Source organism: Hipposideros armiger, unplaced genomic scaffold (genome assembly GCF_001890085.2).
Source record: "Hipposideros armiger isolate ML-2016 unplaced genomic scaffold, ASM189008v1 scaffold_314, whole genome shotgun sequence".
In the NCBI taxonomy this organism is placed as follows: domain Eukaryota; kingdom Metazoa; phylum Chordata; class Mammalia; order Chiroptera; family Hipposideridae; genus Hipposideros; species Hipposideros armiger.
This window is the reverse complement of record NW_017731664.1, coordinates 484,493-511,733: the sequence shown is the minus strand read 5'-3', so window position 1 is coordinate 511,733 and position 27,241 is coordinate 484,493. Positions and strand designations below refer to the sequence as shown.

At 40.0% G+C, this 27,241-nt stretch overlaps 2 protein-coding genes across 5 annotated transcripts in view; one reads left to right on the top strand and one right to left on the bottom strand.

Annotated features, from left to right (window-relative positions):
* TMEM164 (transmembrane protein 164) overlaps positions 1 to 27,241 on the bottom strand; it is a 378,792-nt gene that overhangs the window by 43,289 nt on the left and 308,262 nt on the right. The window lies entirely within an intron of this gene.
* AMMECR1 (AMMECR nuclear protein 1) overlaps positions 224 to 27,241 on the top strand; it is a 113,054-nt gene continuing 86,036 nt past the window's right edge. For 3 of the 4 annotated variants that reach the window (XR_002125996.1, XM_019660210.1, XM_019660211.1), the window contains exon 1: positions 343 to 840. Coding sequence is in view for 3 of the 4 variants with exons in the window: in XM_019660210.1 (XP_019515755.1) it covers positions 371 to 840 (470 nt within the window). In the remaining variant the exon portion in view is untranslated. Of the gene's footprint in view, positions 841 to 27,241 lie in introns of all 4 variants that reach the window. The other variant, XM_019660209.1, reaches the window with a different exon arrangement.

The window sequence follows — 27,241 nt, the reverse complement described above, 5'->3', positions numbered from 1 at the left end:
TTCTTCCTCCCCGGGCGTGCCCACCTCCTCCCTTCGCCCCCACTCCCCGCTTTCTCATTCTCCTTTCCCTCTCCTTGCTTTCCACTGGGCTTCCCGTCTTTCCCCCTCGGCGGGCCGCGGAGCTGAGGCGGCGGCTTGGAGGAGGCGCGAGGCCGGCGGGACAGGCGCGAGGGGCAGAGCCGCGAAAACGTGGTGCGCGCTCCGAGGCGGGAGTGCGCGCGTGGCCAGGCCGCCGGGCGGAGAGCGACGCGCACGCGCCCAGCGAGCCCTTGGCGCGCCCCCGGAGGCCGGGTCCGCAGCGTGCTCGCCCCCGCCGCCAGCTCGCCTCACTTATGGGTCGGAAGCGCTGCGTGGGGGAGACTGTTCCAAGATGGCGGCGGGTTGCTGCGGGGTGAAGAAGCAGAAACTGTCCTGTTCGCCCCCCTCTGGCTCGGGTGGCGGTGGTGGCGCCTCCTCCTCCTCCCACTGCAGCGGAGAGAGCCAGTGCCGAGCTGGCGAGCTGGGACTAGGAGGCGCCGGTACGCGGCTCAACGGACTGGGAGGTCTCACCGGAGGAGGTAGCGGCAGCGGCTGTACCCTCTCTCCCCCCCAGGGCTGCGGCGGCGGCGGCGGGGGGATTTCCCTGTCGCCACCTCCGAGCTGCGGAGTGGGGACCCTACTTTCCACCCCGGCCGCCGCCACCTCTTCTTCGCCCTCCTCATCGTCCGCCGCCTCCTCATCGCCCGGCTCCCGGAAGATGGTGGTGTCAGCGGAGATGTGCTGCTTTTGCTTCGATGTGCTCTACTGTCACCTGTACGGATACCAGCAGCCCCGGACCCCTCGGTTCACCAACGAGCCCTAGTGAGTACCGTGCCCTCCGCCGCCCTCTCCCTTGCGCTCAGGATGGAGCTCAGAGTTGAGGCAAAGTACGAGCCCGCCTCCCCGCCAGCGGCTGTCCCTGCCCCTCTCGCTGCTTAGTCCCTGGAGCCACTCGACCTAAGTCAGGGCACCCCGCTCTTTCCCCCCTCAGAGTGAAGCACCTCACACTTGAAGCAGGGTTGCTGCTTCAAGAGGTGGCTCACTGGCCCCCAGAGGTGTTCGCTTTCTCTTTGCGAGAACTTCGAGGAGTTTTGACCCTTTCCTTCCCTCTTTCGCCACCCCTTTCCCTCACCGCCCCAGTTTTGGAGATCCGAATTACTCAAGGTGTTGACCTCTCCTCACTTTGGTTTCCATTACCCCCGGTGAAAGCCCCGCCAGTATTCCCGCCTTGCACACGAAGAGTTACTATTTCCTTGCAAGGGGGGAAATAGCAACTATCCAACTTCTGTTCTGCTAGTGATGGAACTTAGCTCCGGAGCTTATGAGGTTACCTATCTTTTTCTTTTGGGTTTCCTTGTGTCCTGGGAAGGGAGGAGGGTTTTTAAAAATACATTTTCCCTTACTACCTATTTTTATGCGAACAAACCCATTAAAATGTGTTTCTAGTGAATCACAACGCCGGCTCTCTCATTTGAGTGAGACTTTTTTTTTTTTTCTTTCCACCGTCTGGGTAATAGCTCATTCAAAGAGAGCTGTCCCCATAGAGCCACTGTCAGTTTGTACATTAAGCGTGCATTCACTTTTGTGCCGATTTCACTTTTAAGAAATCTATGTTAGGCTTGACGGTTTGAGATATAGTTAATCCCAACACTGTGTAGAAATTTTTATGGTTTCCTTTGGTTTTGTACTTTTAGTTATTTCACCCTTCAAGTGTGTGGTCGAAATTGTTTAAAATAGGACTGTTACAGCTAAAAGCCAGGTTAATTCTGATCCCTGTCCATTTGGATGTGTGGGCGATGGAGCATATGGTTTTGTGTTTTAACGTGTAAACGGACTGTAAATTGACTTTTTTGAGTTAAATGCTAGACAGAATGTAAAGCCCAAGGAATGGCAGAATGACAAAGAACACAATTGTTTTTATTATGAATACTTAGCATCAACAAGATAATAGAGAAAAATTTCAGAAAAATTTATACTGAAAAGCATCAACCCTTTTGCTAGCTAAGAAAATTGCCCCTTGTCCCCATATCATAAATACCTGAATTGATGTTCTTTATAAATTGCTTCTTTTCACTTTGTGAAATTAGGGGATTATACTACTACTGGATAAGTATAAACACTTCTGCCTAGACTGAAAGTATTAAATTAATATGTAAAGTGGAAATTGCAATAAAGAGTCCTGGAAATTGTAATTTTGTATGGTTTGTTTTCTTTAGCTTTGACACTTTAAATGTCTATACTTTTGTATGGCTCTTCTATGGTCTGTGCATTTACTTTCAGACTTGGTTCGTCTTTGGGCATTGGTTCATAAGAAATGCATGAAAGGGCATTTATACTGACACTTTTTCAAATAAATTAAATATCTTTATAAATTTCATAGTTTTAAGTTAGGAGCTTAAATCCTAAACCCACACCTTTACTTAGCCAATTTTTTTTTTGTTAAGAAGTAAAATTCATTTGAAAAGACTGCCATTAAAAAAATCTGTTGAAATATTTACCAATGTGAGTCACTTATTTGTGACTTTTCTGTCTTCTCTTGCATGTCTGATACATTAAAAGCTGATCCTGGGATGATATATAGGTTGGCTCTGCAAAGTCATGGGACTCCAAAATTCACTCATGTCTAGTTACATGAGTTTGGCAAAGGCTGCTTTACTATTCACGCTCCATTGCTCCAAAGCATATGAGAACACACTTTCAGGAGGTGCTATTTTCACACATTTTAAAGTGAGTTTGGGTTAACTGAATTACTATAACAAGAATTTTAAAAGGAAAGTGAGCTTGACCAGTTCATATAGAAAATGCTTTTGAAAATGTCATGTAGTAGTGCTACTTTGAACACTTATTGAGGTATTATTTCTCTTCTAATACCTCATCCACTGGATTTCCTTTTCATGGAATTAAGTAAGACATACTTTGATCACTGTGGATATGTTGAAACGATGGTGGAAGAATAATAATTTATTATCATTTAGCAGGCATTGAATGTGTTGTGTATTCTACAAAAAACTAATTTAGAAAAGACACTGAACATGGCCAAGGGGAGAATGAAAGTTCACTTAAGTGGAAAAAGAACTGCATCTTGTTTTCATTTATCTTAACATCATTTTTGAGGTGTACTGTGGAAAATTCAGGAAAACATTTTAAAGCAGTGTTTGATTATGGGAGTAAAATAACTAATTACTTGACAGTGCCTTGGTAACCACTATGCATTTTTTCTGTTTTACATATTTAATAGTACATATTGTGTACTTATTAGTGTGACTTTGTGCTGGGGGTTAGAAGACACAAATAGACACATTGCTTTTTTCCCCCTCACAGTTATTAGTATCATATCATGAACAGTGGGGTGTCAGGTCTTATCTCTGTCCACCAGAAGATCTGCTTTCGACAGTTTCAGATGCTCATGTGTACAAGCACATCGTTTTTATCCCTTCCCAGGACCTTTCTGTCAAAATGTCTGTAACTGGTGAAATCTGTCTGTTATAGGTTTAGAAGTCCTAGATTCATCAGTTACCCTTCCACTCTGAAACATTATTAGAAACTTCCAGTGATCTCTGTTTCAAGTTTTTTTTTTTTGGGGGGGTGATATCAATATGTGAACAGGCTGTATGGATACAGATTCTTCATGGTTCCTGCTTTCTTGGAACACCTAGCTCCTTGCAAAGGAGCTAGAGCTTGGAAACTTATTTAATGGAAGACAGGTAACATTTGTGTTCAGAGTTAGGAATGTATTACTAAATCCTTGGTCTCAGCAGCACAGGCACACTTGCCCGCAGAAATAAGGTTCAACACATGATAAAAACATGACTTAGGTGCATTTTACTGTTCAGAGTCAGAGCTCTTAGATTTATATGTGGGAACCCAGATAGCTGTGTTATAGGAAACCTTTTGCTACTGTAAAGGGATCCACTGCACCAGGTGTTGAGCTAGTTAGACTGCAGAGCAGTTGTTCTCAACCTTGACTGCACTTGGAATCACTGGGGAATTATTGAAAATATGAATGCCTGGGTCCCAACCCGAGATTGGACTTCAATGGGGACTGGGCATTAGGATTATTAAAAGCTCCCCAGGTGATTTTAATGTGCAGCTGAAATGGAATACTGGTTGTATTCAACTAGGCCTTTCTCTCCTGAAGTCTGTATTAATTTGGTCTGGGGTGGTGCCTGGGAACCCGTATTTTATGAGCACCCTGGGTAATTTTGTTAAACGACCGGTTTGGGAAACACTTGCAGTGTGGTCTGCAGAGGATATCACCTGGGAACTTGTTCGAAATGGAGGCTCTCAGGCCCCACCTCAGACCAGCTGAGTTAGAATCTGCATTTTAACAAGCTCCCCAGGTGATTCTTATGCACACTGAAGCTTGAGGAGGCGTGGTTCTTGAATTTTAAGAGTACTACATCCTAATCTCCTGTAGTGCTTGTTAAATCACAAATTACTGGGCCCCATTCCCAGAGTTTCTGATTCAGTTGGTCTGGGGTGGGCCAGTGAATTTTCATTTGTAACAAGTTCCCTGGTGATGCTGCTGTTAGAGTTTCCAGGACCACACGTTGAGACCCAGAGAGTAGTGAGGACCTGAATAAGTTCTTTAGCCGCTGTCAGGGAATGGCAGTGTTCACAGCCAGTTTTCAGTATAAAACTTGCTGCTTCCATGTCACTTGCTTTTTAGCATGTTCTTTCAAGGCAGACTGAGTGCTGCCTTGATCATAACAAGACTTCGAGGTCTTGGGATGGTTTGGGGTTGGGGGCGAGAGTGACTCTTATGAACCTGTGGTATGATTTTAGGTCTTTTTTTCAGAAATTGATAAATGTAAGGAGCACATTTTAGGAGTTAAAAACAGCACAAATGTGATATCTTAAAGTGAGTTGTATTGATTTTAATAAGTAAAGCCCCCTTCTGTTCCCATAAAAAATGCTTTGATGATTAGCTTTCTAAATTGCATGTTGTGATAAGATTTTAAAAGCTTTACTTACACTTACGATTGCTGGATTGCATTTTAAGAATTTCCCCTATAATGAAGAACCATAAAAGGATCCTGCTAAGGCGGTAGGATTGTTCAGTCTTATATTTTTAATGCTGTGTTGCATGTCATATCCCATGAACCTTTAATTTTAACCGCCTTGCCACCTTTGAAGTTAATGCAATGCTGCATTTTGTATAGACTATAACACATAAAAGATACTTTACTATTAAACATCAATAAGTGTGGTTTTCCATTGCAGTGAATAAAATGTACTTTTAAAAAATCCACTCCTGGACATGCAGATTTTAAGAGACTGATCAAGTGTTTGAACAGTTAACTGTCTCATGTTTTGGCACAGTAGGCAAATTACTGTTTTTCTGCATGCTTGGGAAGAATTGGGTTGTTAGGGAGGTGCGGCAGGCACTTTATTTCTCCAGAACAGTAACGATCCTATCACATGTAAGTTAAAAAAGATAACTTGATGATGCAGCTCAGGTCAAAGTGATATTAAATCAGCATTTTAAACACAAGCTATTATATTTCTATTAGGTCTTTTTTGATGAAGAGTGACCGGGATAGCTGGAAGGTGTATCTGTCTATTACAGATGGTGCTACTAGGCCATTACAGATTTCTTATCCATGCTAGCATAATGGTCATAATGTCTATTTTTTTTCTTAAAGTACTGAAAAATTGTTGAACCTTTTTTAAGGTACTATATGGGTTGTTTTTCAACAATGTTGATTTCCAATGGAAGGAGGTCTGGTGTCCTATCTTATTGATAGAAAAGAAAGCAGGCATGCCCCTCAGTTGTCATGTATGCTGTAAAAACTGTCAGTGACTGGTATGGAAGGATATGGAAATATAAATTACAAAATTATTTTTATATCCGTGCATAAAGGTGTATGTAGGGCAATGTATATATTTAGTTAAAAAGAAAAACTTGATGCTTATTTTACGACCTTCCCCATATGGCCAAAGGGAATGATAATCTATCTCAAAATTTTTGCTTATAAATTGTGTTTGTGCTGTGTTCAGGTCCCAATTAGTGGGGAGCAACTAAGAAGGAATTTCTGCTGGGATCTCTCATTCCAATGGGAAGAAAGAACACTACTGAGAAAGTAAAAAACGCTCTGTTAGCCCATGCATGAGTTGTTTCTCAGAAACACATGCTAACATTCACATTGTTGTCTTTTTAAAACCTGCACACTTTTTGAAATTGTATTTGTGTTAAAACACTATAACTTTATTACTGCAATGGATTATAATTTTGAAGTCAGTTGTGCTTCCCATTTATAGACCATTTTACTTTTTGAAAATGTACATGTGTGAAACACTAAAACTTGTGCAATGAGATTAGTCAGAGTTCCCTATTTCAATAGGCATTATTCTGTTCTCTTAATGTCACACATGCTTGCCTGTTTTAAAGCAGCACAATGACCAAGGCTTTTACATTTAAATTTTCTTAAATAGTCTTTTTTAGAACTTGTGTAATAATGTCTCTTTTTGATACTGTTCTGAATCAATTAAGCTAAGTAAGTGAGGACCAGCAGTAAAAGCCAGGGGCTGCCAAGAATGGCCCTTCAGTGTGTAAGCTGTCTTTCCACATGGTCATTGGGCAGTTGCTCAGAGGACACTGGAGACAGTGTGGGAAGTCAGTGGTTGTGTAGGTGGGAAGAGTAGATTCCCAACAGTAAACTTATTTAGAGTTGAGCTTCTGTAGTTACAGTGTTGCTCAGAGCAAAAATGCGCCACAGGCTTACGTTGTAAAAAGAAAAGAGCCCAAAGGAAGAAGTGTGGTGTAATAGTATAGTTGGTTGGGTGGAGCATATTTTATGTTGGGTCCAACTCTAAGTAGTATCTTTTCTATCAGGTGTGGGTGTATTTTCTACAGCTCTTAATGTATCATACTTTCAAACTTGCTCAACCTTAAAAAATGTTAGTGTTGAAAAGCTAAGTGGAAATTATATGTCACTGGAGGAAAATAAAAACCTGTTGTTTATTTATTTATTTTTAGCATATGTATTATGCCGAGTTCCATGGTTGGAAACCAGAGAGCTAGAAGAACTAGTTCTATCTTCACAGAGTTTACAGCCTTGCTCAAGATGTGATACAAATATCAGAGTCACTTAAAATGCTTACAAAGCAGTATATACAGGATTGTAGATGAGTTAGAGCCCTGAAGAATATTGTACATAAGCATGGTGATGACATGGAATAAAGGAGTGGTCTGGAAGAAGGCTTTGGGGAGAGGATACCTTTTAAACCAAGTTTTTAAATGTAAAGATACAGAGATTATTGTTGAAGAGTCTGTAAACCAGTAGATCTTGAAGTCTTACATGGTTGTTCTCAAACCAGTTGCTGTCACCACCACACCCCTTGCCACAGTACTTGGGGATTCCCAGCAGCTGTCTTTATTCAGCAAATTGCACTCTCAGCATTCTCCATACCACTCCCAATTGCTGTGGTCTCTAAGATCATAAAACTTCAAGGAAATTAAAATAGAAAATAGTCATTTGTCTTGGGAACCCTTTGGGAAGGCTGGATAAGAGATATTGGATCTGATTATAGTTTCTTGTATTACGAAGACACAACATTATTTGCAAAAGAGTCCTCTAGAATGTAAGATGGATTGGAAGGAGGGCAGTAGGAAAACTGGCATTGGAAAAGTGGGTAAGCCACCCCAAGGGCAGAGTTTGTGAATATAGGAACATTGCAAAATCAAGAAGGGGAAGAAGTTATCAGCATACGTAGGGACTCGCACTCCAGGGCCAGGTTTTATGTAGGAGTGGAAAGATTGCAGCTCACCTGTTTTTTGGATTCCATCATTGACTCTTCTTTTCTTGGCTCTTTGCCTAACTATTCTTGTGCTCAGAAAAAGTTTGTTCAACAGCTCTGTTGGAATGGCTATGAAATTTGATTACAAGTGAAAGAACCTTCCCCTCCTCCTCTTTACCTATTCCCAACTGTATCTAATTTGAGAGAAAGGAGAAGACATATTGCTTTATAGAATTTGGATCAAGTATAAAGATAGCTGAGATAGCTTTTGGACGAGGACCTGAAATTAGGTGATTGCATGTGAGTAAAGAAGCTTTGCAGGAAAAAAAGCATCTACCAAATTCCTATTGCTGAGGGAAGTGAAAGGTAGAGAGGCTTTGAACATAATTCAGAGTTTATAAGCTTGAGGAACCTGGAGGATGGTGGTGCCACTAAAAAACATGGGGCAGTGAGAAGAAACAAATAGTAGGTCAGGTGAAAGCAGGTTTTTTTACTATGTGTATTTCACGTGTTGGAAGTTATCAAATGTCACTTCTTTTTTGATTAGCAGAACCACAGAGCAGCAGCAGCAGAGCAATTGCGATGATTTAGTTGGTCTCTTGGGATCTCCCCAGTATCCTACCCCATTCCTCAATTGTGATTTTGAACTGCTCAGATGGGTAGAGATCAGTGGTAGCTTTCAGCTCTGGATTGCTAGTAAAGATACCTGACAGAATGTTGGGTTTCCCTAATGTAGGTTTATACATTTTCTCAGTCTTCCGGCTTATCAATTTGTAAAGCAGTCATCAATTCTTATATTTTCTTTTGTATATATCATAGCACAGCCTTCAGCAAAATGGAGCCTTGTGGAGAACCATCTCAGGAACTTTTAGTTTCAGTTCTTGGATTAAAGGAAATTTATGAAGTATTGGAAGTACTGTCTGGTACTATTTAGATTGTAGGTCCCGTCCTCAAGCACCAAAAGTAAAGAATCAAACTGGATCTGTTTTGCAGCTTTGCTTGACAATGAAGGGTGGATGTTATCATAGACAGGGTCAGCCATATTGCTTTATGATCTTTTCAATCTTCAGTGGATGGGCAAATGTGAAAAGTTCTTTTGAGTCCAGGCCTATTAATATTAGTTATTTAAATAAGGTCTGTGATATTCTTGATGATTATTGCATTTCCCCTATCTGTTTCATTTTACAGATAATCCACTGTGACCCAAAGCCACATGCAGTGCTGGGAGAGCACATTTGACTGTATTATGCAATATCCTGCCAGAAGATGCTGACCAGCTCTCTAGTAATGGAAAGTAGTGAGATTGACATTGTAGCCTATATAGCTTACCTTGCCATTCCATATACTTTTTGTAAGCATATGACACACAATTTTAATAACATATCTTATACTGAGATCTCGGATTGCTGCAAGGTGGTAACACCAGATTCACTGCTTTGCTTCAGGCATCAGTGGCTCTTTGAGTCATTCTTATAGAGTGGAATCAATGAGAAACTGATTTTGGTGCTGTCAGCCTAGAGCTGCCATAGCACTGTGTCTGCCTCAAAGAAATGCTCATGTGCTAGCCACGTCATTGTGTTTCTTCTCTGTGATTATTATTGCTTATGTAGCCTAACAGCCATGTGATTGACTATAGGTATTTGGGGGTGCAAATAAGTTAGATAGTTGGTAAAACTTGGACCTCGGTACATACCTCATTGTAATAAGACAAATACCCTTTGTATGCTGATTTTGAACAACCGTGAGGTAAGTGTTTAGTTGATGGGCGCTTTTTTATATGGTAAGTAGAAGATGGAGTTGGTGATTTATTCACTAGAGAAGAGTCTCATGAAGTCTTCTGGCCTTTTTTCCATGTTAGAGTATTGCTCTCAATGAGTTTCATGAAGTTCCAGGTAATGAAAACAAACCCTCACTCACTCTACTTCTTTTGCATTATAAACAAAACACTTGCCCCTAGCTTGGCCAGGGACTTGATTTTGTAGAACAGCTCTTTGATGTTAGGAGTAGATGCCTGGCAGTCAGTGGTTACAATTTTTTGTTCAGTTCATGGATCCATGTACCCCACACTCTTATCTGTTAAAAAAATCCTCATAAGAACATTGGGAATGATACTGCTTCTATGTCTCTGACACTGATGAGGCGATATGTACTGTATTTTGTGGTGTATTTTATTCCACAAGCTCCTCTAACCATTGCCCTGTTTGGCAAGTTGTTTTCCAGAAATCTACCCTTTCATACTGAAAGCACTGGCTCTATGGAGAAAGAGTCACACAGGGCAGGAGGCAGGATTAGAGAGCACGTGGGAGTCAGGGAGGGAGAAAAATGCAATTGTAGTCAAGTGAGGGGAAGCCTGGATTCAGTGCAGGAAAAGGAGACAGTGCATGGTCTGGAGCAGGAGTGCTCCAAGAGGCATATTTTACATTATACAGACCTAGATGTCCCTCTTTTAGAACCAGTGGCCATGACACTCTTGTTTAAAAAATACTCCTATCAGAAACAGATGCACAGCATGAAATTTAATAATGTAAGAGGACTCGCATATGGGTCTCCTGAGTATTTCCGAGAGACCATGTTGAAAATCATTCCTACTGTGTCCCCAGAATGACACCTCTAGGAAAGTTTGGGATCTTTGGGACAAGTAGCTTAAGTATACCCGACATGGATAATTGTAGCCACTCTGTGGTCATTTTATCCCTTTTTTCATTTTTTTGACTTGTGTATGGACATAATTATAAATCCTCAGGAATTCAGATGTATCTTATTTTTAGGCCTGCATATGTAGGTATTAATTGCCTCTACTAAGATGTATGAACTTTCTTTTCTATAGCTTTCTCACAGTTATTCTACACAACAAAGATTATGGAACAGATAATATGAAAGAATAGACCCAGCTATAATTTCTGATTGCAGAACATAATCATAGGAGTGCATTCTACCGAGCATACTCATGTCTCTGTACCTTGTCACCAGTGTTCCTCAACAGGAGCTACTATGGTCAATCTAATTTGCAAATTATCTTCTCACAGTTAACTGGAGTATCAGTCATTTTTAGTTAATCAGTTTCTCTTTAATCATATAGATGTATGCTATTTTTAGCAAATTTATTTTTATTGTGGTAAAAAAAATGAGATCTGCCCTCTTAACATTTTTTTACATGTACAGTACTGTTAACTATAAGCACCATGTTTAGCTTATTTTTAAAGGGACATAATGTTAGTGGCTCTCTACCTAAAGCAACTATATTTTCATAGGAATTTAGGGGCTCTTAAAAATTAATCTTACAAACACGTATTAGAGCTGCACAAAGCCTATTTGCAAGAGAGCTTTGAGGTTTATGTATATTTATTTAGGCTTTGAGGTATTTATTTTTCCAAATGCATTGAAAATTACGCATAAACTAGATTAAAAGCATTAGAGTCAGAAATAACCATTTAAAAAAAGTTTCAAACTCATAGAATCTCAGCATTTAACCTGGCTGTTATCGTCTACTTTATTAGTGTACTTAATACCGACTACTTGTATTTGAAAAGAACTTGACTTTCTAGCTTTCCTTGTAAGTTGTCATTCTCATCCTCTGTTCATTAGAGCTTACTAATGAATTTGCTGATAATAATAGAAGGAGACATCTTTGGCAGGTAGGAACTTTGCCCTTGTTCACCTACTTTTAGAGGTGGAAGGACCAAGGCATTAAAGAAGAACATTAATTTTGACAGGTGACCCTGATATTTCTGAGGAAATGTATTTTCTAGAGAGATGGAGAATTGGAAGATACCGTGCCTAATGGGATATTATAAGTAAGGCCATTAGTTCCATATGTGTACATATAAACTACTTTAGTTAAGCACTTCTTGAAATTGCTTCTTATGGTGTACACACGTGTCTCTATGAAAAGCTCACATCTAAATGTGGTAGTGACAGTTGTGAAGTGATAGATAGGATCAAGTCATGGGTCTTAAAAGTTGTTTACTTGCCATGCTCTCTACAAACCCAATATGAAATTCTTTATCATTAGCAAAGGTACAGACATTTAAAAATATTATCACTGGATTGTGATGTATTAATGTGGATTTTGGAGCAGTTTCTAGCTTCTTTCATTTAGAGATGGCTTTGCAGTTCTAAAGAGGAAAGTAGAATTTCCACCATGATATCCCTTTGCTTATTCTCATAGACATTTAAAAGTGAATATTTGTTCAAGCTTCAAGGTTTATTTGCCAGCATTATCTTAAGACTGTGTTTTACATCAAAATCTTATCTCTTATTCTAAGCTAACACTGCTCTTCATATTATGGTAAATTCTGATATTTCGGTTCAACAGATAATGTAGCTTTTATGGGAAACATTGTGCTCAGCTCCCTTTTGGGTGTGGGTGAGGGGTGTATAAAACAGGCATAAGCTATTCTGCTTGCCTGTAAAAAGCTTGCAGTTATATTGAGGAGACAAGATTCATGAAACAAAGAATGAAGTCACATATGATTTAATGGCCGAAGGAGTGATGGAGACAATGAGGTCTGTAGGAGTTTGGATGGACAAAGACTAATGTGGGTTGGAATTATACAGGTGGGCCTCATGTACAAAATAGGATTCGGGCTGGGTCGACCTTTTATAGATGAATAAAGCATTCTAGTAGACAGGGAAGCAACTTAAACACTCAGAGGTCAAAAGGAGTATCACGCGGTAGTCAGTGGGTACCAATCAAAGGTAGATTGAATTGGGGGGGGGGTCCTAGCAAAAAAGAGGACCTGTCAGGAGACTTGCTGTAAATTCAGACATTGGGAAAGGTCTGCCAGTTGACAATTTTAAACTATTGGGTTGTCGGAAAAGTCATGACATATTTTTGCAATAAAAAACAGAAAAAATACATCATGACTTTTCTGACAACCCAATATTAATGGTCTGTGAATTGCCTCTTTCTTGGTAAAGTTTCTCTTTTGTCCAGTTAGTTATGCCTCAGCAGCTCCTTTAATGTCATGAAGCCTGGACAAGAGACTGGGAAATAACACAAGCAGGAGTCTGCCATGTAGACAAAGTGCCTTCGTTCATCAATAGACATTCAGCATAAGTCAGTTAGATTAACATTGGTTACATCACCCTTTGCCTGAGTGCCTTCTATGCTCAGTGCTCTTTTATTCTTGTAAATTTCAATGTATAAAACACGAAGTTGGGAAAATTGAGTAGCTACAAAGATAATGTAATTTTCGAATAAAACTACCCTAATTATTACAGAATTAAATGGCGTTAAACCACTTTTTTCTTCCTAAATTAATGAAAAAAATTTACTTGGGTGCTGCAAATGTAACCCACATAAGGTAGGTACGGGGAATTACAATAATTATAGGAGGATTGTGTACTCATTACTGAATGATGTCATTTATTAAATTCGCTTAAACATAGATTAGTCGAATGGGTGTGTTCCTTACGGTTCTTTACATGGCCTGTTTAAGGTTACTATAACTATAAGATACAAACTTCCAACTTATAAGCAAAATCTTTAAAGGTTTTATAGTATTATTTAGAAACAAAATTCTAAAAGAGTTTCCTGATTCGTAACAGGATAGCATATTTTTATTTTATGTTGAACAACAATTACCCTTTGAAGAAAAAAGAGGAAAGTTCTGTCTTTTGTTGATTTATCTTTGATTATATTAAGACGTAAGTTTAGGACCCAAAAATTCTTTTTTGGTGATCACTGTACATTTTTATTTTATTTTAGTGACTCTCCTTTTATTCTCCAGAATATGTTTCAGAATATAAGGAAATTATTTCCTAACTGTGAGGCCAGTCTCTGACAGGTTCCAGTAAGCGTGAAAGTTGTGCCAGCGTGCTCAGGAAATGAAAACTAACATTAGCACAGTGCGCATCAACAGTGTTCTCTGTGTAGTCAGTTTATGTTTATAAGTAAATGAGCTCTCCCTCATATCATAGCCTTGAATTATGAACACTCCGTCATTTGAATTATATATTACAACAGTGATGTGAAGAAATATCAGATGTTAAAAGCAAGTGGCGATAATGAAATATTTTTGAATCAAAGTTTTTGAAGAAGAAATGCATTTTGACCTATGAAGATCATCAGAGACCCCTACCCCATAATAGGGTAGGAGGCCAAATGGAATCCAGTGGTTCTCAGGACAGACCACACAAAGGTCCCTGATCACTCTCAATATGCTTAAACTCTTTATTAAACCAAGGTGAATGCCCTCATCAGGGGAAGGAGAGGTAATTTGCTTATACATGGTTGAACCCTTTAGAGTCCAATTTCGTTTTTTTTCACAAGCTTCAAACAATAGGCATGTTAAAATAGGCAGTGGCCTCTATATTGTTGAGTACAATCAAGGAAAAACAGTCAGTGTTTTTCTGTTTTGGCTGTGGCAAGAGAACAAGCAAATCCCATTTTAAAGGGAAAAAAATGGGTGTGGGTCCAAAGGGTCCTGGTTCCTGTCTTCATTAGGCTGCTCTTAGAACCTTCTCTGTGTTTATTTCAGTTCAGTCTAGAGAAATTCAGGTCAGTTTTTACAGAAGAGGAGCATTTTAGTCTTGGCGCTTTCTTTCACTTTCATGAAGAGTTACAATCAGCATCCCATAATAACCATACATTAAACCTTTACTAACTTAAATAATTTGCACCAGCCCAGCAGGGCCACTGGTGCTTTCCTGTTCTCAGAATTGTTGTATGTATTTGAATACTTTTGACTACTAACCTTTCCCACCCTAAAATTGAAATGTAAATCTAGGAAGATGCTTCTATTTCCCTTCCTCAACATAATTTCTCTCTGGAGCTTTGTGATTTTTTGAGAGCAGCAGTCTTGAATATCTAAAGCAGCGGTTCTCAACCTGTTTGTCTCGACCCCTTTGGGGGTCGAACGACCCTTTCACAGGGGTCGCCTAAGACCATCGGAAAAGACCATCGGAAAACAAAAAGATATTTACATTACGATTCATAACAGTAGCAAAATTACAGTTCTAGAGTAGCAACGAAAATAATTTTATGGTTGGGGGGTCACCACAACATGAGGAACTGTATTAAGGGGTCGCGGCATTAGGAAGGTTGAGAACCGCTGATCTAAAGGCTTGATAGCAACTGCATTATAGAAGTTTTACCAGTTTAATTTTAGCAGTGTTTACCCACTTTCCATTATCTAGAAAGTTATTTACTGGTCCTGCTAGTTTTCCAATTTGGGCAGGTGGTGTAGTGATGGAGGCAGAGGGGTTGTACATTTGTAACTTCCAGGTTTTTTTCAAACAATGGATTTGAATATCTAAAGGAGTGTATAAACACTGTTTAACTGGACTGATTCTGAATTCAAGGCAGTGCTAGATCTTAAAGATTTCTAGAAGTTTTTCAAGGGAGGGTTTTAAAGCTGAGAATAAGTGAGATACTCAATTGTGCTCTTTCTTGTGCCTTACCTGGAAGTGGGTATCTTTTTCTCTGTAACTGACACCATAAGATCTTTGTGGATTTACTCGATATTGTTTGTTATTTGGGGACTGACCTGGCTATATGTAGCTGGGTAAGAACATGTGTTTATGGTTCTCAAGGAGGTATGGTATAAGCTTTAAGCACCTGCTTATCTTTTACTTTATGATTCTATTCCTGTGGGGGATTCGAGTGCTTATAAGGCCATTTGGTACTATTTTTAAATTTATTTTTCTACTGTTTTGTTTTAAATTATAAGTTCCCATATGTTTCGATAAATGCTTCTTTCTTTCCTAATATTTCTGCAATCAGGAGTTTTCAGTCTATCGCCTAACAATGGGTTTTAAGGGTTTGCCAAACACACTGAGTACCCTACATTTGGTGAACAAAAGGGATACCTTTATTTGTTTTTATGGAAATTCTTGATGTGTCTGTTCTCACATTAATATAATTTAGATGAAGAAAAACAGATTTGAAGAAGCCTGACCCAAGGGACTATAAATTATCCTGAAAGCACAAACAATATTTTAGCATGTAATTTCCCTCATAAAATGTTTTATTGAAGACTTGTTTATGTCATAGATCTGAGTCAAAGCTGAATTCAACACATTATTCTTTAACTTATTCAAAATTAATATCTTCTGGCTAAGAACCAACACTGCTTTATGACCCTTAATCCATTTCCTTATATTAATCACCAGCTGTGGGAATGTATTTGGGGACACCATTTTTTTTCAAAAACAATTACTTCGAGAGTTCTTGCTTAATTTACAATGAAAGAAAACATTCAAGCATAGTCAATGATAGGATAGACTTACTAACTTAGCAACTCGTTCACACATATTAGCCTTTACACAAGATTCAAATTCTTCAAATTAATGTCTCAGCAAAATGAAAACTTATTTAATCAAGGACTTTAATGATTGCTCATAAATTCCTGAAATTGCAGATTTTAAATCCATGAATTCCAAAAATATATACTAGGGAAAACTTACCATGTTATATACTTTTATTGTATGCTTGTGCTGTTTTAAAAAAATACATATGGAATAGAACAGTGAAACTCAGAATGAATAATAGTATACATATCACTGAGACTACTATTGTTGATTTAATGAGTGATTTCCTCTACATTAAGGATTTACTCAATTTAAATTGGTTTTCTCAGAAAAGATCTTAGTGATATTGTATCACTCTTATAGTATTTTAAACATTAACTCAGTGATTCTCAATGTTTTTCTTCCAGCAACATGACTCTATGCCCTGCAGCATGACCCCAAACTCAGGGAATTCTAGGTGCTACTTTAAGAGGGGCAGGACAGTTATATGGAAAGCATTATGTGTTCATTCTCATTCTTCCCCCTCCACACAAATGGATAAGCAGGTTGTTTTCATAGCATACCTGCAACTAAACTCATTCAGGACCCCCAGAACTCTCCAAATGAAAGACCACTTATGTTTGACATCTCCTAATTTAGTATTAGGATAATGTCAGACTTTTTCATAACTTGTAATTTGGTTTGGCAGCATTATAAAGAACAATTGTGTGTGATAAAGTAGTAAATATTCTATTAAAATGTTGGGGGTTTTTTTTGAACATTTTATTGGGGAATTGGGGGAGGGAAACAGTGATGGGAAATTGGGGAAGGGGAACAGACAAGTTGCTGCCATTTTTGTTCTTCAGTCTAGTTGTGAAGGATGTTGCTTCACTGGCCAATGTTGGTGTTATCATTGTGCTCTTCCCGGGTCAGGCAGTTGCTCGCCGGCGGCTCACAAAACCACATGCCAGCTGCCGGCCAGCTCCACTGCAGCCTACGCTGTCCCCAGTGACTCATGGCAGCACAGCTCCAGGTCGAGCTGTTATTCACCATCTTAGCTGTAGAGGGCGCAACGTCACTTGCCCTCATGTGTGATCTGAACCGGGGCCCTGCTTCTCAGAGATAGCGTCCCAAGCCAGCTCTTAACCAGCGCACCACTTGGCCGGCCCTATTAAAATGTTTTTTTTGTTTGTTTTTTAAAGATTTTTATTGGGGAATTGGGGGAAGGGGAACAGAAAAGTTGCTGTCCTTTTGTTCTTCAGTCTAGTTGTGGAGGACGTTGCTTCACTGGCCCAAGTTGGCACCATCATTGCGCTCTTCCCGGGCGAGGCAGATCAGTCGCCGGCTTCTGGACAGCAGCTCACTGCGGCTGCTGGCCGCTCACGCTGGCTGCTGGCTACACACGGTAGCCCATGGCAACCCACTGCAGCAGGGGCTGCAGCCTATGCCGTCATCAGTGACTCACGTCAGCCCAGCTCCAGGTTGAGCTGTTGTTCAGCATCTTAGCTGTGGGGGGCAGTGTCACTGGCCCTCATATGTGGGATCTGAACTGGGGCCCTCTGGCGTCCCAAGCCAGTTCTTAACCATCGTGCCACTCGGCCGGCCCTAAAATGTTTTTTAATGTTTATGATTCTTTATTAAAGTCAAGACTTAGAACTTCTAGTCACCATCTTCCTCATTTCACCTAAGAAATATTTTGAAACCTTTTCGTAGTAACCTTTCCTCTGTTACCAGACAAGATGCTATGCCTTCAGTCCCACCATGACTGGGATAAGTCATAGTCTCTCATGTTTTATTTAAAATTAAAATATGTGAATCTTTAAGGAGCAATATTTTAAAAACATTCGAAATGCAGCCAAATGTTATTAACAATAAATGCTTTATTATTGAATCTGTTACCAGAAAACAGATTTATTTCCTTGTAGTCACCAAAGGTACAATGGAATGTAAATCTAGGCTGATCATATTTTCTCTATAATAATTTCATAAATACTTCAACCTAACAATTTATGTGTAGATATCACTGGGGATCCCACATATTTTGCTGAGCAATTTTAAGAGCTGAAGTTTACAGTCTTTTTAGAAGACACTAGTTCCAGAATGATTTTCAGACTCAAAGTGGGAGTTTCCAGAATATTGGAGTAAGGACATCAGAAAATCTACTCCTCTATAAAAGCAACACAAACAATGGCAAATATTTTCAAAACCAACTTTTTCAAAATTCTGGAAATTAACCAAAGGCTTTCAACAACCCAAAGAACACTTATTCATTAAATACAGCTGATTGTCTGTAAGAACTGTGAGCTTTGTTGTGTTTTAACTTGCCACAATTGTGTCTGCCTTTCCCTAGCTCCACAAGGAAACCAGCAACCTTGCAACCACAGTAGCTATGAAAACCTGCAGCCATTGAAGGGGTCGAGTGTCCCAAATATCCCTATCCTCAGAGAATCCTCACTATTTGACCTGTTTGGCAGTTCTCCGGAAAGGCCCCATTCATAAAGCTTATCTTTAATTGACTTGACTCATTCTTGCTCAGTGGAAAAGCTTTATCTTCTGGACATTTGTTCAGTCGGTTAACATTGCATCTGCCTGAGGTAGTGATACCAGGAGAGATAAAGAAGGGCCTGGCCAAAAAATTTAAAAAGAGGGTATTGGGTTGAAATAGGGGGCTTTAAAAAAGCTCCAAGATAATCCTGAGTATCTAGAAGTCCATACACATGTGCTGAGCTGTATACCTGCCCAGGAAAGACCTGAGGAGGCCCTACTATCTCACCTCTGGCTGACCATGAGAAACTGTGGAAACAGGAAATGAAGGGTAAGGCAGAGTTGTAAACTGATGGAGCATTGAAGTCATGCCCCAACACACACACAAAGGGTCCCTTGGCAAAGTGTGAAAAATCTATTGGTTAAAGACATTTGAGAAAATTTATGTCCAATATTTCATTAGCTGACTCCTAAGCTAGCAGAGTATACCTCAAGTGGCCACACATGACAGGGAATACAGACTTTACAGAATTAGTCCAGGAAAGTCACTGAACAAACAAACAGCAACAACAACAAACCTTGGGGAAGGATCTGATATCCAAATCTGTTATGTTATACTATTTAAAATGTCTAGTTTTCAACATCAACAAAAAATACAGTCAAAATGTAAGTATTATGCACATACAGGGAAATGAGTAGTCTGTAGAAATTGTCCCCGAGAAAGCCCAGACGATGTGCTTGCCAGACAAAACTTTAAATGAGCTATTGTAAATACAGTAAAACCGTGGATTGCAAGTGACTTGGTTTGCGAGTGTTCTGCAAGATGAGCAAACATTTCTAATACATTTTAATTTGGTAAACAAACAATGTCTTGCAATACGAGTAGTTTGTTTCCAAACAAATTATGTTCGCAAACAAAGGCATTACTGTAATTCAAAGCAAATCATGTCTAAAGAATTAAAGGAAAGTATGTGAATGTCTCACCAAATAAAGAATATCAGTATAGAGATAGAAATGATTTTATTTTATTTATTTATTTTAAAAAAATATTTTATTGGGGAATTGGGGGAGGGGAACAGCGTTGGGGAATCGGGGAAGGGGAACAGACAAGTTGCTGTCCTTTCATTCTTCAGTCTAGTTGTGGAGGACGTTGCTTCATTGGCCCATGTTGATATTATCATTGTGCTCTTTTCGGGTGGGGCAGTTGCTCGCCAGCCATTGGACGGCCTCTCATGGCGGCTCATGCCGGCTGCCGGCCAGCCCCACTGCAGCCTAGCCATCACTGGCAACTCATGGCAGCCCAGCTCCAGGTCGAGCTGTTGTTCACCATCTTAGCTGTAGAGGGCATAGCGTCATTGGCCTTCATGTGGGATCCGAACCGGGGCCCTGCTGCTCACAGCGGGCGTCCCAAGCCAACTCCTAACCAATGCGCCACTCGGCCGGCCCAATAAATGATTTTAAAAAACAAATTGAAAATCGGAGTTGAAAATTTCAGTAACTGATATTGGTATTAATCTATTAGAACTATTTTTTTTAGGTTATGATGCTAGTTATAATTCCCAGGGCAACCATTAAGAAAATGACTCAGAGTGAAGAATTGGTAGTTAGCTTTAGAAATCTCAGTGCTTTGGCATGGAGCTTAGTTTCTGGGACTGGCACTATATATTATTTTCAAAGTTAAGTTTTATTTTACAGTTTTATATGCTGTAAACAGGCACAAGTATATTGCATACATAGAATATTTTGAGCTCTTTCTAGTTAAATCTTAATAAAATAACTAAAAAAAGCCCTCTATAACCATCATTTCTCAGAACATTCTCATGAATTAAGAGTTCTTATTCTAGTTTATGAAAAGAGAATTTAAACTTTGCCTGTTTCTCCTTAGTATGATTTCTAACATTGTAAGATTTGCAACACTCAGGCTTTTTTTTTTTTCCCCTCCACGCAGGAGTCAAACTGGCAACCTTGCTGTTAAGAGCGCACACTCTATTCACCGAGCCATCCGGGTGGCAGCTTAGCTCAAGGTGCAGAGTTCAGTCCCAGCCATGGGCAGGCCAAGCCCACCCTCTCGAACTGGAAGTCTTGTTAGGAGCACGTGCTCTCACCAGCTGAGCCATCCTTGGCAGCTCAGTGTCAGCGCAGCTTGGGCGAAGCTCACACCTATGTGGGAATCGAACCAGCAATGCTGTTGCTCAGAGCTCATGCTCTTAAGCAAACCCTTAACCAACTGAACCACTCGGCTGGCCCCACTCAGGCTTTTTATAACATATCTGTCCTCTCTCCTAAAAGAGCTTAATGACACATATTTACTTTTTGATATTAAAATTAATACATTTAAGAATTTTATGACACCATTCAAAGAACTGAAGGCAGTTAAAAATCTTTCTCTGAGCTTGTTTGCATCGCTTCCAGAACTAATTCCAAGAGACCTTCAGTCTGATGTGCAGTATCTGTAACGGAATGTGTACAACTATGGCACAGAGAGTTGTTTTTAGCTCAAGTGGAGTCTCAAGAGACTGCGGAAAAACATTTGTTTTTGAAATAAGTATGGCACATCAGTATAAGTTGAATCATATTTATAGATATTTCTGAATTTTAGAAGTTATCTGTGAATGCACAGATTAAATGCATCCTTGAAAAAGTTAATTAAAAATATTTCTTAAAAATTTAATTAAAAAATTAGAAAAATTTTAAAAATTACTGTGTCTAAGGCACTGGGGGAGATTCAAAGATAAACAAGATGTGGTTCCTGCTCTCATTGAGGCTTAGTATTAAGGACAAGTGTGAAGGGTTGTAATATGAAATAAGATTGCCTTTTATATTAATGCTTACTTTAAAATAATAAAGAAGAATTGTAATAAGAGTTTTAGTATGCTTAACCTTTTGGAAATTATGTAACCTTACCTAATGAAGTACAGAATACACTAACAAAGTTCTAGATAATACATTCCATTATAACTTACATTATAATATTGGTGATTTGTTCCTATGGGGAGAAAATCAGCTCTGGTATTCACTTGCTTTCAGTTCTGTTTATTTGAGGAAGAAGTAATATGGCAGACAAAATGATTAAAAGCTCTGAACAGTTCTGAATGCATCTCGAACCGGCTGCAGGTAGCACGAAATGGACTGTACTGCTTCTGGGGGTTGGATATCAGGATCAGGGATGTCTAGTAGACAAAGCAGGATTCCTTTTAAGTCGGAAGCTATTGAACTGGTGCTCTCAGAAGGGACTACCCTCTTCTCTCTCCCCCTAGGTATTTTACTCTCCTGATTTAGCATTTGTTTACCAAGTTTAAATAAGTGTAGCTTAGCAAGTTTATGGTACTGTTTCACCTTACAAGCAAGCTGTACATGGTTGAGGAAGAAAGGATGCACTTTCAGTATATATATAAAGAATGTGCTGGGCCGGCTGGGCCGGCCGAGTGGCGCGTTGGTTAAGAGCTGGCTTGGGATGCCAGAGGGCCCCGGTTCAGATCCCACATATGAGGGACAGTGGCACTGCCCTCCACAGCTAAGATGCTGAACAACAGCTCAACCTGGAACTGGGCTGCCGTGAGTCGAGTCGCCGGCTACGGCGTAGGCTGCAGCCCCTGTGGCAGTGGGTTGCCATGGGCTACCGTGTGTAGCCAGCAGCCAGCTTGAGTGGCCAGCAGCTGCCGTGAGCGGCCGTTCAGAAGCCAGCGACTGATCTGCCTCGCCTAGGAAGAGCGCAATGATGGTGCCAACTTGGGCCAGTGAACCAACATCCTCCACAACTAGACTGAAGAACAAAACAACAGCAACTTGTCTGTTCCCCTTCCCCCGATTCCTCAGTGCTCCTCCCCTCCCCCAATTCCCCAATAAAATCTTAAAAAAAAAACCAGAATGTGCTGGGTTCACCTCCATCGAGTCACAGCAAAGGATGAGGCTTGTTAATTATGATAGTATCATTTTTGGGGGGAATATACTTGTAAAAGTCTTTTATTTGCCCTCACAATAAACCCACTTTACTATTTTAAGCAAACTATTTCAGTTAAATATTTTAAAAGTTATTTAAGTTTTAATTTATGAAATGTTAATTAAATGAACTATCTTCAAAGATGATTGACCAAGATATTAGTTATTGTGGGAATAATGAGATAGAAAAGGCTTTCCTGACCTTAAGAAATTTACATTTTAGTAAGAGAGCTAAGTTATGCACTGAGATAACTAACACGAATAAGTAAGTGCCGTGTAGAGGGCAAATAAAACCTATACAAGTTAGGGGGTGATGAGCATGGATGGGAGAGTTTAGCTAAGATGACTGAAGAGTCATCTGGTTCATAGACATACCGATATTAGAATAAAAAGGAAATTTATAAACCACCCATATTTCCATGAAAAACCTTGCCTTCACTAGATTAAGCCTGCAGCTTTTTGAGCATTGGTGTCTAGGGATAGACGGTTGCTGACCTGGGAATGACATGCTAGTGAGAAGTTAATTTTTAAAACATCGTTCCAGGGGTAGAATCAATGGTAAATAAAGAATCATCCTATCTCTGAGGTTTTAAGAGTAGTTTAAAAGGAAGGGCCAGGATAATAAGTCAAATAAATTCAAGAAAATCTCTGTCCCTAAATATGCCAGACCTTGTGCCCGGTACAGCTGGTGGTGTGGTCCCTTGCCCTTGGGTAGCTCACTCACAGTCTAGCAAGAGAGCCCAGAATGCAGGGTCAATGGAAGAACCTATCCCTAAATTCCATCCCATGATCCCTGGACCTTCTAAACTGGGTGGAGGGGATATTTTAAAACTTTGGATGTTTTACACCAGATGGAAGGGGTATTTTAAAACTTTCTTGCAGGAAAACTGTGCCCCTGGGATGAACTGTTTTTGAAGAAGTAGTATGTGCACATGATGTAGATTGCCTTGCCACCCCTGTCTCCCAGCTACTCAGTTCCCCTCCCCAGAGGCATCACATACTCTGCTATACTAGCATTTATGTGCGTATACATACCCTTTTTGTTTTTTTTGGAATTGGGGGAGAACAGAGTTGGCGAATTAGGGAGGGGGACCAGCCAAGTTGTTGTTCTTCAATCTTCGTTGTGGAGGGCGCCAGTCGCCATCTGGCTGCCTATCGGCAGCTCGTGGCCTCAGCTCAAAGTGCTGTGTTACAATCTTAGGTGGGTGGGCATAGCCACCATCCCATGTGGGAGTCGAACCAGCAGCCTTGTTAAGAGCGCACGTTCTATCCACTGAGCCATCCGGGTGGCAGTTCAGCTCAAGGTGCCTGAGTTCAGTCTTAGTTGCGGGCGGGCATAGCCCACCATCGAACTGCAGTCTTCTTGTTAGGAGCACGTGCTCTCACCAGCTGAGCCACCCTGCTCAGCTCAGGCGCAGCATCACTGGCCCATGTGGGAATCAAACCTGCGGCCCTGTTGCTCTGAGCTCGCGCTCTTAAGCTAACTCATAACCAACTGAGCCACTGGCCGGCCCCCACACCCTTTTGTTTTGCACAAAGAATAGCGTACTATACATTCCTTTCTGTACCTTTTACATAGCTAAGAGTAAATTTTTGAGATACTTCTACATCAGCATGCCTAGAAATGCCCAGTTCTTCTACTTTTTCTTTTAACTTTTTATTTTGAAGTAATTACAGAGTCACGAGATATTACAAAACTAGTACAGAGAGATCCATATACCGATCCCCCAGCTTCCCTCACTGGTGATATCCTACATAATTATAGTATAGTATATTATCCATACCAAGAAACTGATTGCCACAATATAATTAACTAGACTACAGTGCCTATTTCTTTTTAATGCCTGCTAGATATTCCATTGTATGGATATACCATAGTTTATTTAACTAGTCCTTTATCGATGCATGTTTTGATTGTAGCATTGAGCGTTACATAGGGAAATAAAGCAGATAATATCTATCCCAGGGCCACTGCTAGCACGTATGTAGCCTTTGTGGGAATTAGAAAAAAGTGCCTTCTCTGAGTGGATGCCGCACCCTAGGTAGATAGGCACATGGTTCGGGAAGCAGAATGCAGCCTGGATAACTGCATTTAGCACCTCTGCATGTATATCTTTTTGCACACAGGTGGGAGTGCATATGTAGGATAATGGAGTGTAATTTAAAATCTACAGCATGATAATCAGTGTTCCAATTTGAAACATTGAAGCAGTCTCCTTTCAGACTTGTCATGCCCTCCCATCCCTGACCCCCCTCATCACCCGACCCCAGTACCTCAGTCATTGAACGTTTTCTATTTGCATATATGCCTGTCTCCCACATTGGATGGTAAGCTCCACTGATAGCAAAGACCTTGTGTCTTCCTTCCCTCCCCCTCCTCGCTCTACTACTACCTACCTAGATAGAATATTGTTTTATATAAAAGTAAATTTGAGTAAATTTTTGTTTAGAATGTTTCTTAAGGCAAGGAAGTTAAGAGCAGTAAATTTTTTAATCTGCCTCTCTACTTCAAAAGGTGTCATGAAATTTTTAAAGCAAAATTATTTTGAATTAAAATACCCACACATATCACATTTGTAGGAGAGGAGAGAGTCACCTGGCCATCCCTTTTGCGGTATTATAGTTCCAATTAGGATCAGCAAAAGGTACTGTGTCAAGCCCTGGGGCATTGCCTTGTGGGTTTCTTGCAAATGCCTCATCTGCGTCTCTGCCGGCTGCTTCTAAGATTTGATCCCTTTCAATAGCAGTACAACAGGTGGCTAAAATAAACTGAACATCCCTCCATGAGAGGTCATAGGCCAAAGTTAAAGTTTAAAACCCATCTGCAAAGTTAACAGGGTTTTCAGAATATTTCCCTAGTTTTTCCTTACATCGCCGAATGTCTGTTATTGAGAAGGGGACTTGAACCCTTACAGTACCTTCTGTTCCAGCCACTTCCCTAAGGGGAAAGAGAGCAGAGGTAAATGGTGAGATTGCAGGGTAAAGCCTCCCATTCCTGGTGTGAGGAGGGCTAAGGATGGCTTCCGGGTCCCGGGAGGGGGCACTAGGAGAAGAAGATGAGTGTGGTGGAGGATGTGATTCCTCCTGAGGGATTGGAGGAGCCTGTGGTCCTTGAGGGATAGGGGGAGGCATGAGTAGGGGGTCATCAATAAGGTCTAAGTTTCGTTTCTGGTCTTGATAGAGGGCCATAAATGCCTGGACATGTGGGACTTCTGACCATTTACCTTCCCTTTTGCATAATAAATCTAATTGTAAGATAGTATTATAGTTCGAGCTTCCATTAATTGGCCAACTTTCTTGGTCCCCTAGTTTGTATTGGGGCCAAGCCTCATTGCAAAAAAAAGACGAGGCGTTCCTTCTTTAAATTATCAGGATCAAACTTGTCCCAGTGGTTAAGGATGTAACTGAGTGGAGAGTCCGACGGGATTGAAGGTCTCATGAAGTCAACCAACGAATAATGGGGTACTGTGATTTCGAAAACATTAAGCATTATACTACTGAAAGAAGGAAAATGGAGTAGCTAAACTTGTGAAATTGTAAGCAAGTTATTGGGTTTTGGTTCCGTTGAATATTAAAAACTGGGAATAAGAATAATCATAAGGGCATTTCAAGAACTTATAATGTGTACAAAAGAAATATATACTGTTACAGATGAAAATAAATCATTTAAAGCTCTATTCACAAAGAACCTAAAGTATTTTATAGGTATTATACACTTACGTTCAGTAAGTACAGTTCTGAGAAGTTGCATAAATCTTGTGCCCGAACAATACCTAATTTCATCAGGTCTTAACTGTATATGCCATTGATTTAGGATGAAAATTATCCATTTTTACTAGTGGCCTTTTCAATTACTGTTAAGCACTAGAAATGTTTTATGAAATTTTAATTACATTAAATATTTCATTAAAACTTACATCATTGGAACCATATGTGGTACATTTCAGTGCCGCTATAAACACACAAAGAAGAATGAAAATATATTGTTTCTTTTACTGCATCTTCTATTGCATAGACTTTATATTAACAATGTGACTAAATAGAATTAGCGGACTAACCATACAACCTAATTGGCATAAATCTTACACAAGCGAGAAGTTAAAATAGATAACAGTAGTTGCAGAATTGTTTGATTCTGAAGATTAAGCGCATGGGTATAGTCAATGAATGGACTTCCCATCCATGTGGGGAAGTTGTGCCAAATAAAACTGTGGGGGGAAATCTCCTCAGATCTAATGTTCACTGTGAATTATCAAGTGAAAGTTGCTTTGCCAGCAGCACATAAATATTTTCTCATTATAAGGAGTGACTGTTACTGGAAGAGAACTGAAGAAAACATTTGTTTTCCTTGATTATTTGCTGCAAATAATTTTTGTAAACAAATTAACAAACTACTGTGGGTTCATTATAAGACAGCACTGTTACATAGAGGCTCTGTTATCCTGATGTGAACTATTGTATAATGGGCTTTTACCTGTATTCCAGGAAATAATAAAGCAAGTTGGATTGATGCCAGTAGGTTCTATTTTTCAGCTTTAGTGCTAAAATCAGATTGTGTGGAACTCTGAATCATGGTTCTATAAATTGTTGGCTATACTAAGTAAATTACAGTATATCTTTGAGTTCAATTATAAAAATGCTGTAACATGCAGGATCCTTTTCTCGAGCGGTTTTATGATTTAATTTCCTCCTGAACTTGGCTGGATAGGTTTTCATTCAGCTAGTATTGAAGGGCACTGTCAACTACTGCTTGAATGCCATCTATGTATTTGACAGTTTAATGCGGACTAATATGAGTTTAAAGAATAACTTGGTTTGGCAAGCTTTC